The following is a 12,794-nucleotide window of genomic DNA, read 5'->3' on the forward strand; positions in this document are numbered from 1 at the left end:
AGGGATGGGCTTTATCTCGCTTTTGGCATATTGGGCCCCGATGGTAGGCCCGCACAACAGGCTATTAGCTCAATGGTAAAGTGCGACCCTGATAATTGCACTGTTGTTTGAGCCACATGGATATTTCAACATGCTCATCAGCGCCTGACCGTGAGATGTGGATCATCCAAAGCACATTACAATGGTATACTTCTCCTTTTTGAACTATGGTTTGAAACCAAAGTTCTCCTTAGGAGGATAGATGGGTCGATTCAGGAGATGTGGTGGCAGAGGAAGGTTCGTGGAGATGAAGGTTCTACCAGCAGCTTTATGGAAAAGGATATGGGTTTTGGTCCTGAATCAAGCCACGTTTGAGTATTTTGGGTTGGGGGAAGAGGGCATTTCCATCATGAAGAATTCAATCCAGCCACAGGTTGCCTACAACTACCTTCTAGCTTCTCACTACTCAAATTAGTGACAGCTGCTGCCTCTATGGCTGTCCCAACTCTTTCTTGATTAGGGAATTGTTGCTTGTTGCATGTCAACATCTTGTTGATTCTTAAGACACTATCAATGGCGTTTCCAAGAGGGCACATAATGGCCAAGATTGCATGCCTATTTTAGGGATTACTCACTTCACAGGAGAGAACACGAGTGGTGAGAGTGTCAAAAGCTGTCTCTTGAGCCTTGGGTTCATTTCTCCTTTATGAGTGAAGGAAATTCCAAGTCAAAGAGAAGATCCCCGACGTCCTCCTTCTTATGCATCTATTGAGCTCAATGCCTGAGTTTGGAGAAGACATAATTGTTTCAAGCACTGACAAACCCAGAAGCGACTCTTGCCGAATACACCAACTACACCATACATGTGAAATGGGTGCATAAGGATGTTGTGCCTAGCTTGATATTATAAGTTTCTTCCTCTTGACTGAATCTGTAACATTCATTAGCAGATTCATTTTCTTTGGTTTCCCTGATCAATCGATTCATAAACTATCAAACAAAACCAATATCTATTGGAACCCCCTTTACTTGTGGTAGTACATCTTGGAATTGCCTATTATGTTAAAGCCAAAGATGCCCTAAAACAAGGTAGAATTGTTGGGAAGGGGACATGATCAATAGAACTTGGTTGGATCCAGGTTAGGGTAGTGGTAGCACCCTATCAATCCTCCAGGGCCCAAATAACTCAAAATTTTCCCATGAACTATTTGCTTTCAATAATCCCAGGGGCTTTCACTTTGATACATCTTTGCTCGTGATCACTTAAGGCCACTCTTCCATCAATAGGTACTAACAACGTGTCAACGACATGCCCTAGCGTGCGTATTTTCCCAGGACTTACTTGTTGGAACCTAGCCTTCGACTCCAACCCATAATATTTTTGGGAGTACGCAACCAAATTGAACTCACCAAAATAAGATCCAACACTTTTATTACGCTCAGGACTTCAGTGGCTACTGCAATGGTCATTGTCACCTATTAAGGATTCTGCATTTGGCGTATCGGGAGCTAAGAAAACTCCCTTCCACCAATTGCTTTGGGAGCTCTTTGTAGTCTTCCTATGGGATAAGGCTTCTTTGCTTGGTGCTGATGGTTAGTTTGGAATATAAAGACATCCCTATTTGAGTAAGGCTGAAAGCATCAGCATGCATGAAAGCAAAAGGAATCCAGATGCCGATAGGCAAAGGACGAAGGATGGAGCATGCAAAGTCGATCGTTCTCCTTCCGTGTGACCTGTTGGTCCTAATCAGTGTCTAGATCTTGTTCTAACTTAATGAAACTCTTAAATCCATGATGGTTTCCTTGAATCGACGAGGAAAACTTGGAATCTACCAAAAAAAGAGAAAAACTCTGAAATTTTATTAATGAAATTCTAAACTTCTGAATTGAATTTTTATTTTGCATATTGCTGGCCTATTTAAAGGCTTCAGAAAAACTTATTTTTCAGGTAGAAATATTCTTAAACTGATCCTAATTGATACCCTACCATATGGGGCTCTAATTTGACTAGGAAAGTATAAAATACACCTAAAATAAAGGAAATATAAAAAATTAACAAATGATAAAAATTATCCCCATATTCTGTCTTACATCAGCATTAGGTTCTGTGTAGGGTTGTGGGAAAATGTCTTAGTAATATAGCTTGACCTCTTAGATTTTAGAGATTATTTATTTATTTTTTATAAGTAAGAAGGATGTATATTCAAAAAATTGCTATATGCAAAGTAGCACAAAGCCTATCAAACAATACAAAAAAAGAGAGAAAAACAAAAACTTAAAAGAAAAGATAATTACAAAGAAAGAGAGAGCTAAGGAACAAAAGGAGAGAATCACTAGATGTGAGTCCCCAAACCCTAGACCAATCATAGAGGGAACCAGTAAAGAGAGCAAGCAGCTGGTTATCGAATCTATTTAAATCCTCAAAAGGCCGCTGATTGCTTTCCTTCCAAATATACCACATCAAACACAACAGAACTAAATTCCAAATGTTAGATGAGTGCTTCCCCAACCAATTCCACCAACCAAAGAGGAAATCTGCCACTGAATGTGAGGGAACCCACATCCCAAAAGTTTTAAAGACAAAGCTCCACAGCTGATAAACCTTTCTACAGTGTAACAACAAATGATCCATTGTCTCACCACAACAACACATAATACTCTAGTCAATGAAATCAAAGCCCCTAACCCGCAAGTTATTGCCCGTGAGAATCCTATCCCATGTGACTGTTCAAACAAAGAAAGAGACACGTCGGGGTGCCTTAAACCTTCCAAATACCTTTCCATGGGAAAACAACGGAAGAAGAACCATGAACTTATGATAAAACGAATGGATATTAAAATCTTCATAACTTAGAGATTATTTATATTTTAATTTTATAAATGCAAAAGGTGTTCATTTGTATATGTTAAGAATTTCAAGGAGTTTTCTGGAAAATAACTGAAACAGTTAAGTTTGACTTTATATTTAGTGTAAGTGAATACATGTTGATTTATCCAACAAAAATGTGGTTAGATGAGAACTTAAGTCTGGTTGAGAAAGAAGAAATTTCAGCAACAAATAAGATTAAAGTAAAGAAAAGAATAATAAGATTGAAGTTGGAACAATTGAATATCAATTTTCTTGGCTCAAAGAGCTCAAGAAATGTTTAAATTTGAAATTTCATGAAAAACTTGAAATTTCAAATTCTTGGAAGCTTTTTCATGAAACTTGTTAGAGTTTATTGATCACTCTACTTTGAGCAAAGTTTAGTTTGTTGTACATCTAGTATGCCCCATGTGTACTTGATGCTTTTCTATTTCCTATTAAAATTATTACTTATCAGTTTATTTATTTATATAATTTCAATTTCATGAAATAGATAAGAGAAAACTGCCTACAATGCCTCTTATTGCTTCTGCTAATCTCTGCTCGGCAATTTGTTTTCCCTATGTTTGGTTTTGTTCCCACTGATGGTTGTTAGTGCATATGTTGGAAATACCACCATGGAAACTTGTTGATAGCGACTGCTTTGGGTTCTCTATGATAATATATTTTTTCCTCTATGATATGCTGAAAGCGTTAACTATTGAGTTTCAAGACATTTATAATTTAACTCACTCTGGCCTCTTTTCTCTTTAGACTCTGAATGTCTCAATATTTATATGAAACTCAGCAGTTGGTACTTTTCAGACTCATAGCCTAGAACATATCCAGTCTAATAGAAACACAATCAAAAGGATTTAAACTGTGACCAGACTTGATTGGAAAAGTGATGTCTAAATTAATAATCTCCCCCCCCCCCCCCCCTCCCCCCACCACCATCCTCTCATTTTTATTGATATTTGATAATAAAATGTGCCAGAGGAAAAGATGATAGACACCTTGCCTGAGGATTTCTTTTTCTTTCCCATCGGCAGATTGGCGCCAACATGCTTCACATTGCTAGGGTGGCAATGCTTAATTGCAACAGACTAAGGAAGTTGGATATTTCTGGTGCAATTTCTGAGCTTGAAAAGGCAAAGGATCTTTTAGACAATTCCGTAAGGTTAGTTCTACTTTGCCACATTTTAACTATATTAGATTTTAAAAAAAAAAAATGTCAAGAGTAAAATAACCATTCATGTTTTCATTGTTTCATACATTTTTTATTTATTAAAAAAATTGTTTAATTGATTACTATTTTATTTTTTTCATTTTATTTTTTTGTCTATTGTTTGTTGTTTCCCCCCCTCCCCGCAGCTCTGCTATGTACTTTAGTGTTTTCCTTTCTTACTGGGGTCATTTTTACTTGATCTATATGATTTATATCCATATTGAGGAACATACAGGTGCTAACAGTTAATTAGAAAAGTAATACGAACTTACTCATCATGAAGCTATGAAATTGCAACTTGAAAGACTTTACTTTCTTCTATTCTGCTCTATAGTTTGATGATTTGCTTACTTAAGATGGCAAACGTCAACATACTTGGTGCTTTCATAACTTCTAAGGAGTGTTCTTCGCCTAGATAGGGTTATAGGATAGTATAAGTTTTCAAACATTATAAAATTTATACATTTTTGGAAAAAGTACATTTTAACCCTACAATTTAGGGGAACAAATTAAACCCTATAGTGTCAAAAGTAATAAGTTAATCCTTGAGGTTTTAATAAGTAACAAATTACCACTGCACACCTTTGGCGCGATAGACACTCCACACGTATAAATGCTTGTAAAGTGTGGAAAGTCAGAGCTGGGATTTAAGTCTTCAAGAGGGAGCTTCACACACATATACACTTAAATTAGATTAGGGTAAAAATAAGTAACAAATTAAACTCTATAGTGCTAAAAGTAATAAGTTAAACCTTGATGTTTTGGAAATTAACCTTTAGTCCACATTAAATGCCTAACATACGTACGCCATTCCACTTAAATGGGCTAAGATTTAATTTATTTCCTTTTGAAACTTATTTTTTAATTTGTCAATTCGAAAACTATAGGGCTCAATTTGTTACCTTTTGAAACCTTAGGTTTAATTTGTTAATTTTAAACTATTAGAATTATATGGCTAAATAATTAAATTTACCATTTCCCAATAGCTTAAACTTTTGGAAAAATTGGTAATTTAATATGATATCAAACCAGGAAGTCCCGAGTTGGATCCCTGTCTCCTCCACTCTACCTTCCATTGAAAATTCCACGTATTGAGCATTACCTATTAAAAGGTAGTTTGAGCCCACATGTGAGGGGAATTGTTAGAATTATGTGGTTAAATTATTAGATTTTTCATTTTTTAATAGTTTAAGCGTTTGGGACAATTGGTAATTTAACATAAACTGTAGGGTTTAATTTGGTTACTCTCCTTAAACTATAAGGTTTAATTTGTTAATTTGATTAAAAGGCTTGCCAAACATACCCACCTAACAGAACTGTCAACCTTCTAATGTGAATAATTATTGCTTGAGGATGAGTTGAGGGACCTGTGCTCCAAACTGAAACTTTACTTTCTCATAAGGAAACAAATTGTAGTAGTTTTTTAATCATAAAATTGCAATAAGGAAGCCAATTTAGAGACATCATTTTTTATATCGGAAGCTATTTAGATTTCACTTGAAGATACCAGTGAGTTTTTGTGAAAATACTACAGATTTTGTGAAGGGATCAAGTGTGTGTTTAGGTTGAGTGATGGGATTAAGTGTTAAAAAGTGTAATGCCGTTAACATTAAGGACTATCGCCCCATTAGTTTGGTGGGTAGTGTGTACAAGTTGCTGTCCAAGGTGTTGGCTAATAGGTTGAGGGTGGTTTTGGATAAGCTCATCTTTGAGACTCAAAATTCGTTTGTTGGCGGAAGGCAGATTCTGGATTTAGTGCTTATTGCAAATGAATGTCTGGATAGCAGGTTGAAGATTAGAATTCCGAGTGTGGTTTGCAAGCTGGATATTGAAAAAACTTATGACCATGTGAACTGGGAGGCCTTGTTTTACTTGTTGGTTAGGATGGGTTTTGGGTTGAAATGGAGGGGGTGGATTAAGGCTTGCGTTTCTTCTGTTCGTTTTTTAGTCCTGGTTAACGGATCCCCTGAAGGTTTTTTTGCTAGCTCTCATGGGTAGAGACAAAGGGACCCACTTTCCTCGCTTTTGTTTCTTTTGATTATGGAGGTTTTAAGCATACTCTTGAAGAAGACAGATGAGTGTAATCTTATTCGGGGTTTTTATGTGGGAGCTGGGAACTCGGTGTTATTTGCTGATGACACTATCTTATTTTGTGATGCCTCTAGGGAATAGCTGTTGTCCATAAGGTTGGTGTTGTCTTGTTTTCAGGCTTTTACGGGTTTGAAGGTCAATGTAAGGAAAAGTGAGATTGTCCCAGTTGGGGAGGTGAATAATCTAGATGTTCTGGCTAATATTCTTTATTGTAAAGTGGGCAGTCTACTTATGAAATATTTGGGGATGCCTCTGGGATCTTCTTTTAAGACAGCTTCGAACTGGAATCCTATTTTGGAGAAAATGGAGAAGAAGCTTTCTGGGTGGAAGCGTCTATATTTATCTAAGGGTGGTAGGCTCATGTTGCTTAAGAGTACTCTCTCAAGTCTCCCAACGTATTTCCAATCTCTTTTTACTATTCCTAAAGCTGTGGCGGCTAGATTGGAAAATATTCAGAGGAATTTCCTTTGGGGGTCAACTGAGTAGTGCTTCAAATACCCTTTGGTGGCTTGGGAAAATGTGTGTCTTCCCGCTGAGATCGGTGGGTTGGGGATAAGAAGGGTGGTGCCGTTTAATCAAGCTCTTTTAGGGAAATGGTTGTGGAGATATGGTCATGAAGTAACCCATCTTTGGCAGTGAGTTATCTCCACCAAATATGGGGAGGGTCAAGGGGGGTGGAGGACTAATGTTTGCAGGAGGTCTCATAGGTGTGGCCTATGGAGAAGCATTAATGAAGGGTGGGAGAGCTTCTCTAAGCATCTGTCTTTCGTAGTGGGTGAAGGCACTCGTATCCACTTCTGGCATGATAGGTGGATTGGTGATAACACTCTGAAAGACCTCTATCCTGAGCTCTGTGTGTTCAACGGTCAAAGATGCTTGTATCTCTGAGGTTTTGTGGACTCCAGAAGAGGGCACTGTTAGAGTGTGGAATTTAAGGTTTTATAGAGCCTTTGAAGATTGGGAGTTGGCTGCTTCGTATTCTCTCCTTCAGCTTATCCATACTCGTATTCCTCAGGGTAATAGGAGGGATACTCTTCACTGGCGGTTAAAAGGGGATGGTAAGTTTGACACTCGGTCTTACTACCATGCGATCCTGGGTGCCTCGAATTCTTTGTTTCCTTGGAAGCGTGTTTGGAAACCAAAGATTCCTAAGCGCGTAGCGTTCTTTCTGTGGATTGTTGCTTATGGTCGGATCCTTACTTTGGATAATATAATGCTAAAGGGCCGCCCTTTGGCTAATAGGTGTTTTATGTGTTGCTGTGATGGTGAGTCGGTTAATCACCTTCTTCTTCATTGTCCTGTTACCCACTCTCTTTGGTCTTCTATGCTTCAGGCCTTTGGTATTCTTTGGGTGATGCCAGGTTCGGTGGCGGGTTTGTTATCTTGCTGGCATCAGTGGTTTGGGAAACACAACTCGGACATTTGGAACTTGGTTCCGGGGTGCTTAATGTGGATTGTGTGGTTGGATTGAAATCGTCGATCCTTTGAGGACAAAGGGAAGATGTTTGATGAGTTAAAGATTTTATGCCATCGTAGTCTTTTTGAGTGGTCTCGTTGTTGGGGTTTCACTGATCGCTCTTCTCTCTCTGAGTTTTTGTCCTCCTTTAGCTTAGTTTCCTGATTTCTCTATGTTTGTTGTGCTGTTTGTACCTTTTTCTGCTTGCTGTTCATCATCATGAACTTCTTGTATTACTCTTTTTTCTATCTTTTATAAAAATTTCCTGATTATCTATATAAAAAAAAAGGGTTAGGGTTGGTATGAAATCAAGATTAGGGTTTTCAGGTGTGAGGGAATTAGTGGATGATGAAGTTGATTGTGGATGTGGGATTTAGGGGATGGGAGGCAATGCTTAATGGCTACTTTGAGGGAGCTCTGCCTCCAAGAGAAGAAGGAGCCAAAACTTGAGGGAGAGAGATATTAAGAGAGAGAGGGTGAAAAATGCATTAATTAGGGCTTACATGAGAGCTTATATACATTGCAAAGCCCAATTGCCATTTAAAGATGTCTAATTACATTTTAACATGTGTTAAATGTTGGGAAACACCTGCATGGATACGGGTACGGGTTCAATTACGGGTACAGATACGGTATGGCGACACGACAATTTTTTAAAAAGTAGAACACGGTATGACATGGATATGTATATTAATTAATTATATATATATGTGTGTGTGTGTATTATTCAATAAAAGGAGTATGTTGTAGATGATAATTACTTAAAAATAGGAGTGGAGATGGTTCAAATAAAGCTGAAACTTTCTGCTCCCCTATTAAATATTATCACGTGGAAGGCTCACAAAAAAAAGAAAGTAAAAATAAACTGGCCAAAATGCGAAACTCACCATCTATTTTCACCACTTATTATTTATTTCTTAATTAAAAAAAAAAAACCCAGAAGAAGAAGAAGATCGGCGTGAGAAGAAGAAGAAGAAGAGATCAGATTAGGATTGTAACCCTTTTTCCCCCTCCTTGCCGTGTCCCGTCTGTGTCCTAGCCGTGTCCTGGCTATGTCCAACTATTAATAAAAAAAGGGAAGGACACACATGCAGCCGTGTTGTATGTGTATGCCGTGTCCCGTACCTGTACGACACGGGCACAGCAGTCAAATTGCCGTGTCTGTGCTTTCTTGGTTAAATGAGGCCATAAACTGACCCTGAAAAAATAATGTTTTCCAACTCATTTATGCATGTGCTAGTATTTCCAACTCTATAACTATTACAAAAGTGCTCTATTACTTCTAACTCTTGATAAGCTGCAATCTGAGCTCTAACTTGGTCAGTCAAGGTGCTAACTTGTCCATGCCAGCTGGAGGAAGCTTCCCTAGAAAAAATGTGCCCCGTTGAATGAGCTGGTGACGATTGGCACTTCTGATGCAAATGGAAGTGCTGATATGTGGCTTTGGACTGCCGATTGGAAGTTGCACCCAGATTGTCCAGATTTTCTTATTTTGGCTTCTAACACTTTTATTGTATTGTAATTTTCTCCATAACACACACACACACATGACAAGCCTCCATGTTTTGTCCAGCATGTTTCACTCTTTCTTTTCTTTTTTTATTTTATAAAACACAGCTATTATTGGTTTGCATGCTTTTTATTATTATTGATTTTAATTTTTCAAAATTTCCTTGACAAACAAAATGCGCAAATCTGGTCAATTCGCTCTAATTTTATTTTTCCTAGATTCCCTTTTTCTGTTTTGTAGATCCTTTCAGACCAGTCATACAGTTCTTTTTCCATGATAGGATTGCACAACGAGTTTTGGATAAATTGATTAAACAGAAAGTCATCACGAAAGGTTCTGGTGCACCTGGAGAAACAAGGAGGGATGGCCGTGTGGCATTACTCATACTGGTCAGTGGTTAGTTTCCTTTTCTTTATTGAGATATCTGTTTCTCATCGAAATTCTAGTTTTGACAAGATGCTCCTTTTTATCTTCTTGATTAGTGGTCAGAAGCTGTATTTGATAATAATCTTATACTCATGTCAACTGAAACTCTTGTTTTTAATGATTTTAACATTTTTCATTCTTACTGCCATCAAAGTAACAACAACAACAACCGACCCTTAATCCCAAATATTTTAAGGTTGATGATGGATCCTCAATAGATTAGTTGGGATCGCCACATGTATTCTTTTCTACCATTCTATTCCATAAGTTATACATTGTTACTTTCTTAATTGACACGTCCTTGTTAGAATTATGGTCAAGGGATAAATTTCACCATTTCTTAACTGCTTAAGCTTTTGGAGCAATCAGTAATTTCTCATGGTATTAGAGCAGGAGGTCCCATGTTCAATCCTTATTTCTACTTTGCCTCCTATTTAAAATGTTAAAAAATCCCACATTTTGGAGCCTATTTATTAAGGGGGAGTTTAGGTCCACACATGAGGGAGAGTGTTAGAATTATGGTTAAAGGATAAAATTCACAACTTCTTAATAGCTTAAGCTTTCGGGACAATCTGTAATCTCTCATCATTTTTTACTACAACTAATGTTATTTTTTATTTTTTTCCTCTACCTTATTTTGTTCCCACAACTTGAATCAACTCACTCTTTCTAACTGGTGCATTAATCGCTCCCTTCTAAATATGTTCAAACCATGTTAAGTGACTGTCACTCCATCTTTCCATCTTTTCGTCAATAGGGGTCACCCCTATCTTTAGGCGAATTTCCTCATTCTGAATTGTATCTTTTCATGTATTTCCACTTCTTTATCTTAACATTCTCATTTTAGCTACACTTATTTGATGAATATGTTGCTTTTAACAGCCCAACATTCAATATCACAGAGCATGTATGTATGTATGTTATCCATCCTCTGGCTTCTTCCTCATTCAAATCAAAACCCAGAACCAATATTTGGTGCAGAGTTGCATTTTACATGAAGCTCTAAAGATACTATCAAATACTGCACCAGAGTAAATATAACAGAAAGGGATATGGTGTACTTAACATCAGCATCCACAACTAATTTTAGGAAACTTGATTTTGATTCCTTCATACCCTGAAGTTTCTATTATTATTGTTATGGTCCAGAAAGCTTTCTGTTCTGAATTCAGTACTGGGGTATTCTGTTAAATGGTAGCAACTGGAGGCAGAACCATGGAGATCTCTTCTTGTACTACAGATCTTTTTTAATATATTAATTATGAAACCTTGAGTCATTTGGTTGAATATCAATTCTTCTCAAAATCACTCCAAAGCTGGAAACAGGAGGTGGCAAAATTAAATATGAAATACCTTAGTATTTTGTTTGACTGTCTACATCAATTTCAAGCCAATTATCCTTTATTTTATGTCGAAAGTTTATTATATTAATCTCACTTGCATCTGCATTTAGCACAACCTTTGCATGCATTTGGGTAGTAGTTTGATGTTGTCTATTTCCTAGTCACTTTCTGTTATGGAGCAAACCCTAGAAACCCTAGTAAGAGCTGTTCAAGATCTTTCTGCAAAGGTTGAACATGGGAACACTAGGTCGAATGCCTTTTGATGCCTGACAAGAATCCTAGGAAGCATCCCTCCAAAGGACTACTGGTATCAAGGGTGAATCCGCCCAACCTATATAGCTGGCTGGAATCACCACCAAGCTGGGAAAATTTTCAATTCATTTCATTAATCAAAATCAATGTGCCCAACAATATTTCCTTGGAGACTTTTAAGTAGGGCTTCTAGAATTACACAACATAATGAAAGTAATCCATAATCAATTGATTTAGTGTCCGTTTTGCATTGGCTTATAAACTAGGTTTTTTTGCTTTTAGCTTTTATGTACAGCTTTTTAAAACCTCATTTTTTCTTACCTTTTCAAAATACAAGTATACTTTAGTACACTTTCAACAAAGTATTTAAGCAAAAAGATAGATAAACCATTCCCAAACGGATTAATTACATCAGATACGGAGATAATTAAGCTCATAATCAATCACATTAAAAATGGTAAAAATAAAAATAAAAAGTAATCAGCATATATTCTGAACTCAATCAATCCTTCATCATCTAGCCATAAAAGCCACTGAGTGGGCTGTCCTTTTTTGTCAATGCCTGTAAACACACACGGCCAGGGTCTGTACCTGGTGTTGGCACCAGTTTACCTGCTGAACTAGATGGCCTTTGCTTATCCTTGTGATAGTGTTCATGCCCAATACCGATTTGCCACTTCATTCCCTTCCAAGTCTATTCACACATCTGTAGCAACCTTCTTATGGATTACTTGCCTACCTTTGTTTCAAGGGGAACATCCCCCCCGAACCCCATGGTTACACCTGTTTCACAATTACTTTTGGATCTGATGCTAGTGAAAGTGATTTATGAAGTCCCACTAATAGTAAACAATCTAGAATAAAAAAAAAAGGATAAAACTTAAAACAAAATTAAGCCTGTGTTCTTGTGTGCTTCATATATGTTGGTTCTAACTTGTGACCTTATCTTGTATGGCTTCTAGACGCACTTATCAAGAAAAAAATATTTTATATGGTTGCTAGATGTATTCCAATTTGAAATTGATGAATTCATAGTTCTGCTTGCAGTTGCAATCACTTGATGCTCTTGGCCATCTAGAGATTACCAAGCAAGAGTTACAAGAGTCTCGGGTTAGTAATCAACGCTCAGTTTGTTTTGATGTAAAATATTTTCAAGAAAACATTTTCATATCTTATAGTGTTTGTTTTACAGGAAAATAATTAGTCAAATGTAAAATACTTTCAGTCAAAGGAAAAAATAAAGGCATAAACTGTAAAATATTTTACGCTTGAAAAATTGGTAAAACATTTTACACTTTCTTTCTCCCCTCTCACTCCCGACACTATCATTTTCTCCCCATCTTACTTTCTCAGTTCTCCTCCCTCTCTCCATCTCTCAGCTCTCTCACTCACTGACCAACGCCACTGACTGACGCCCACCCACTGATCACGCCTACCCACTGACCATCACCCACCCACTGACCATCACCCACCCACTGACCGATGCTACTAACCCATCTTCTCTTCTCTCTCACACAGCCCTTGGGTCCGACGGGAACTCCGATGGTATGAGCCAGTGGAATTAATATACTTGATGGCTTGTCCTTCGATCTTACTTGAATTGTTCAAGTCACTGCCCAAAATTTGCTTATTCTTAAAGGACATTTTCATGTCTTAAGCCCCTA

At 37.4% G+C, this 12,794-nt stretch overlaps 1 protein-coding gene across 4 annotated transcripts in view; it reads left to right on the forward strand.

Moving 5' to 3' along the window:
* The window catches only part of LOC142638161 (uncharacterized), a 52,075-nt gene that overhangs the window by 28,986 nt on the left and 10,295 nt on the right, over positions 1-12,794 (forward strand). For 2 of the 4 annotated variants that reach the window (XM_075812168.1, XM_075812177.1), the window contains 3 exons: positions 3,877-4,004; positions 9,390-9,498; positions 12,178-12,240. In XM_075812168.1, the coding sequence (XP_075668283.1) occupies positions 3,877-4,004; positions 9,390-9,498; positions 12,178-12,240 (300 nt within the window). Of the gene's footprint in view, positions 1-3,876; positions 4,005-9,389; positions 9,506-12,177; positions 12,241-12,794 lie in introns of all 4 variants that reach the window. The other 2 variants (XR_012844986.1, XM_075812185.1) reach the window with 2 other exon arrangements.

Source organism: Castanea sativa, chromosome 1, assembly GCF_040712315.1.
Source record: "Castanea sativa cultivar Marrone di Chiusa Pesio chromosome 1, ASM4071231v1".
In the NCBI taxonomy this organism is placed as follows: domain Eukaryota; kingdom Viridiplantae; phylum Streptophyta; class Magnoliopsida; order Fagales; family Fagaceae; genus Castanea; species Castanea sativa.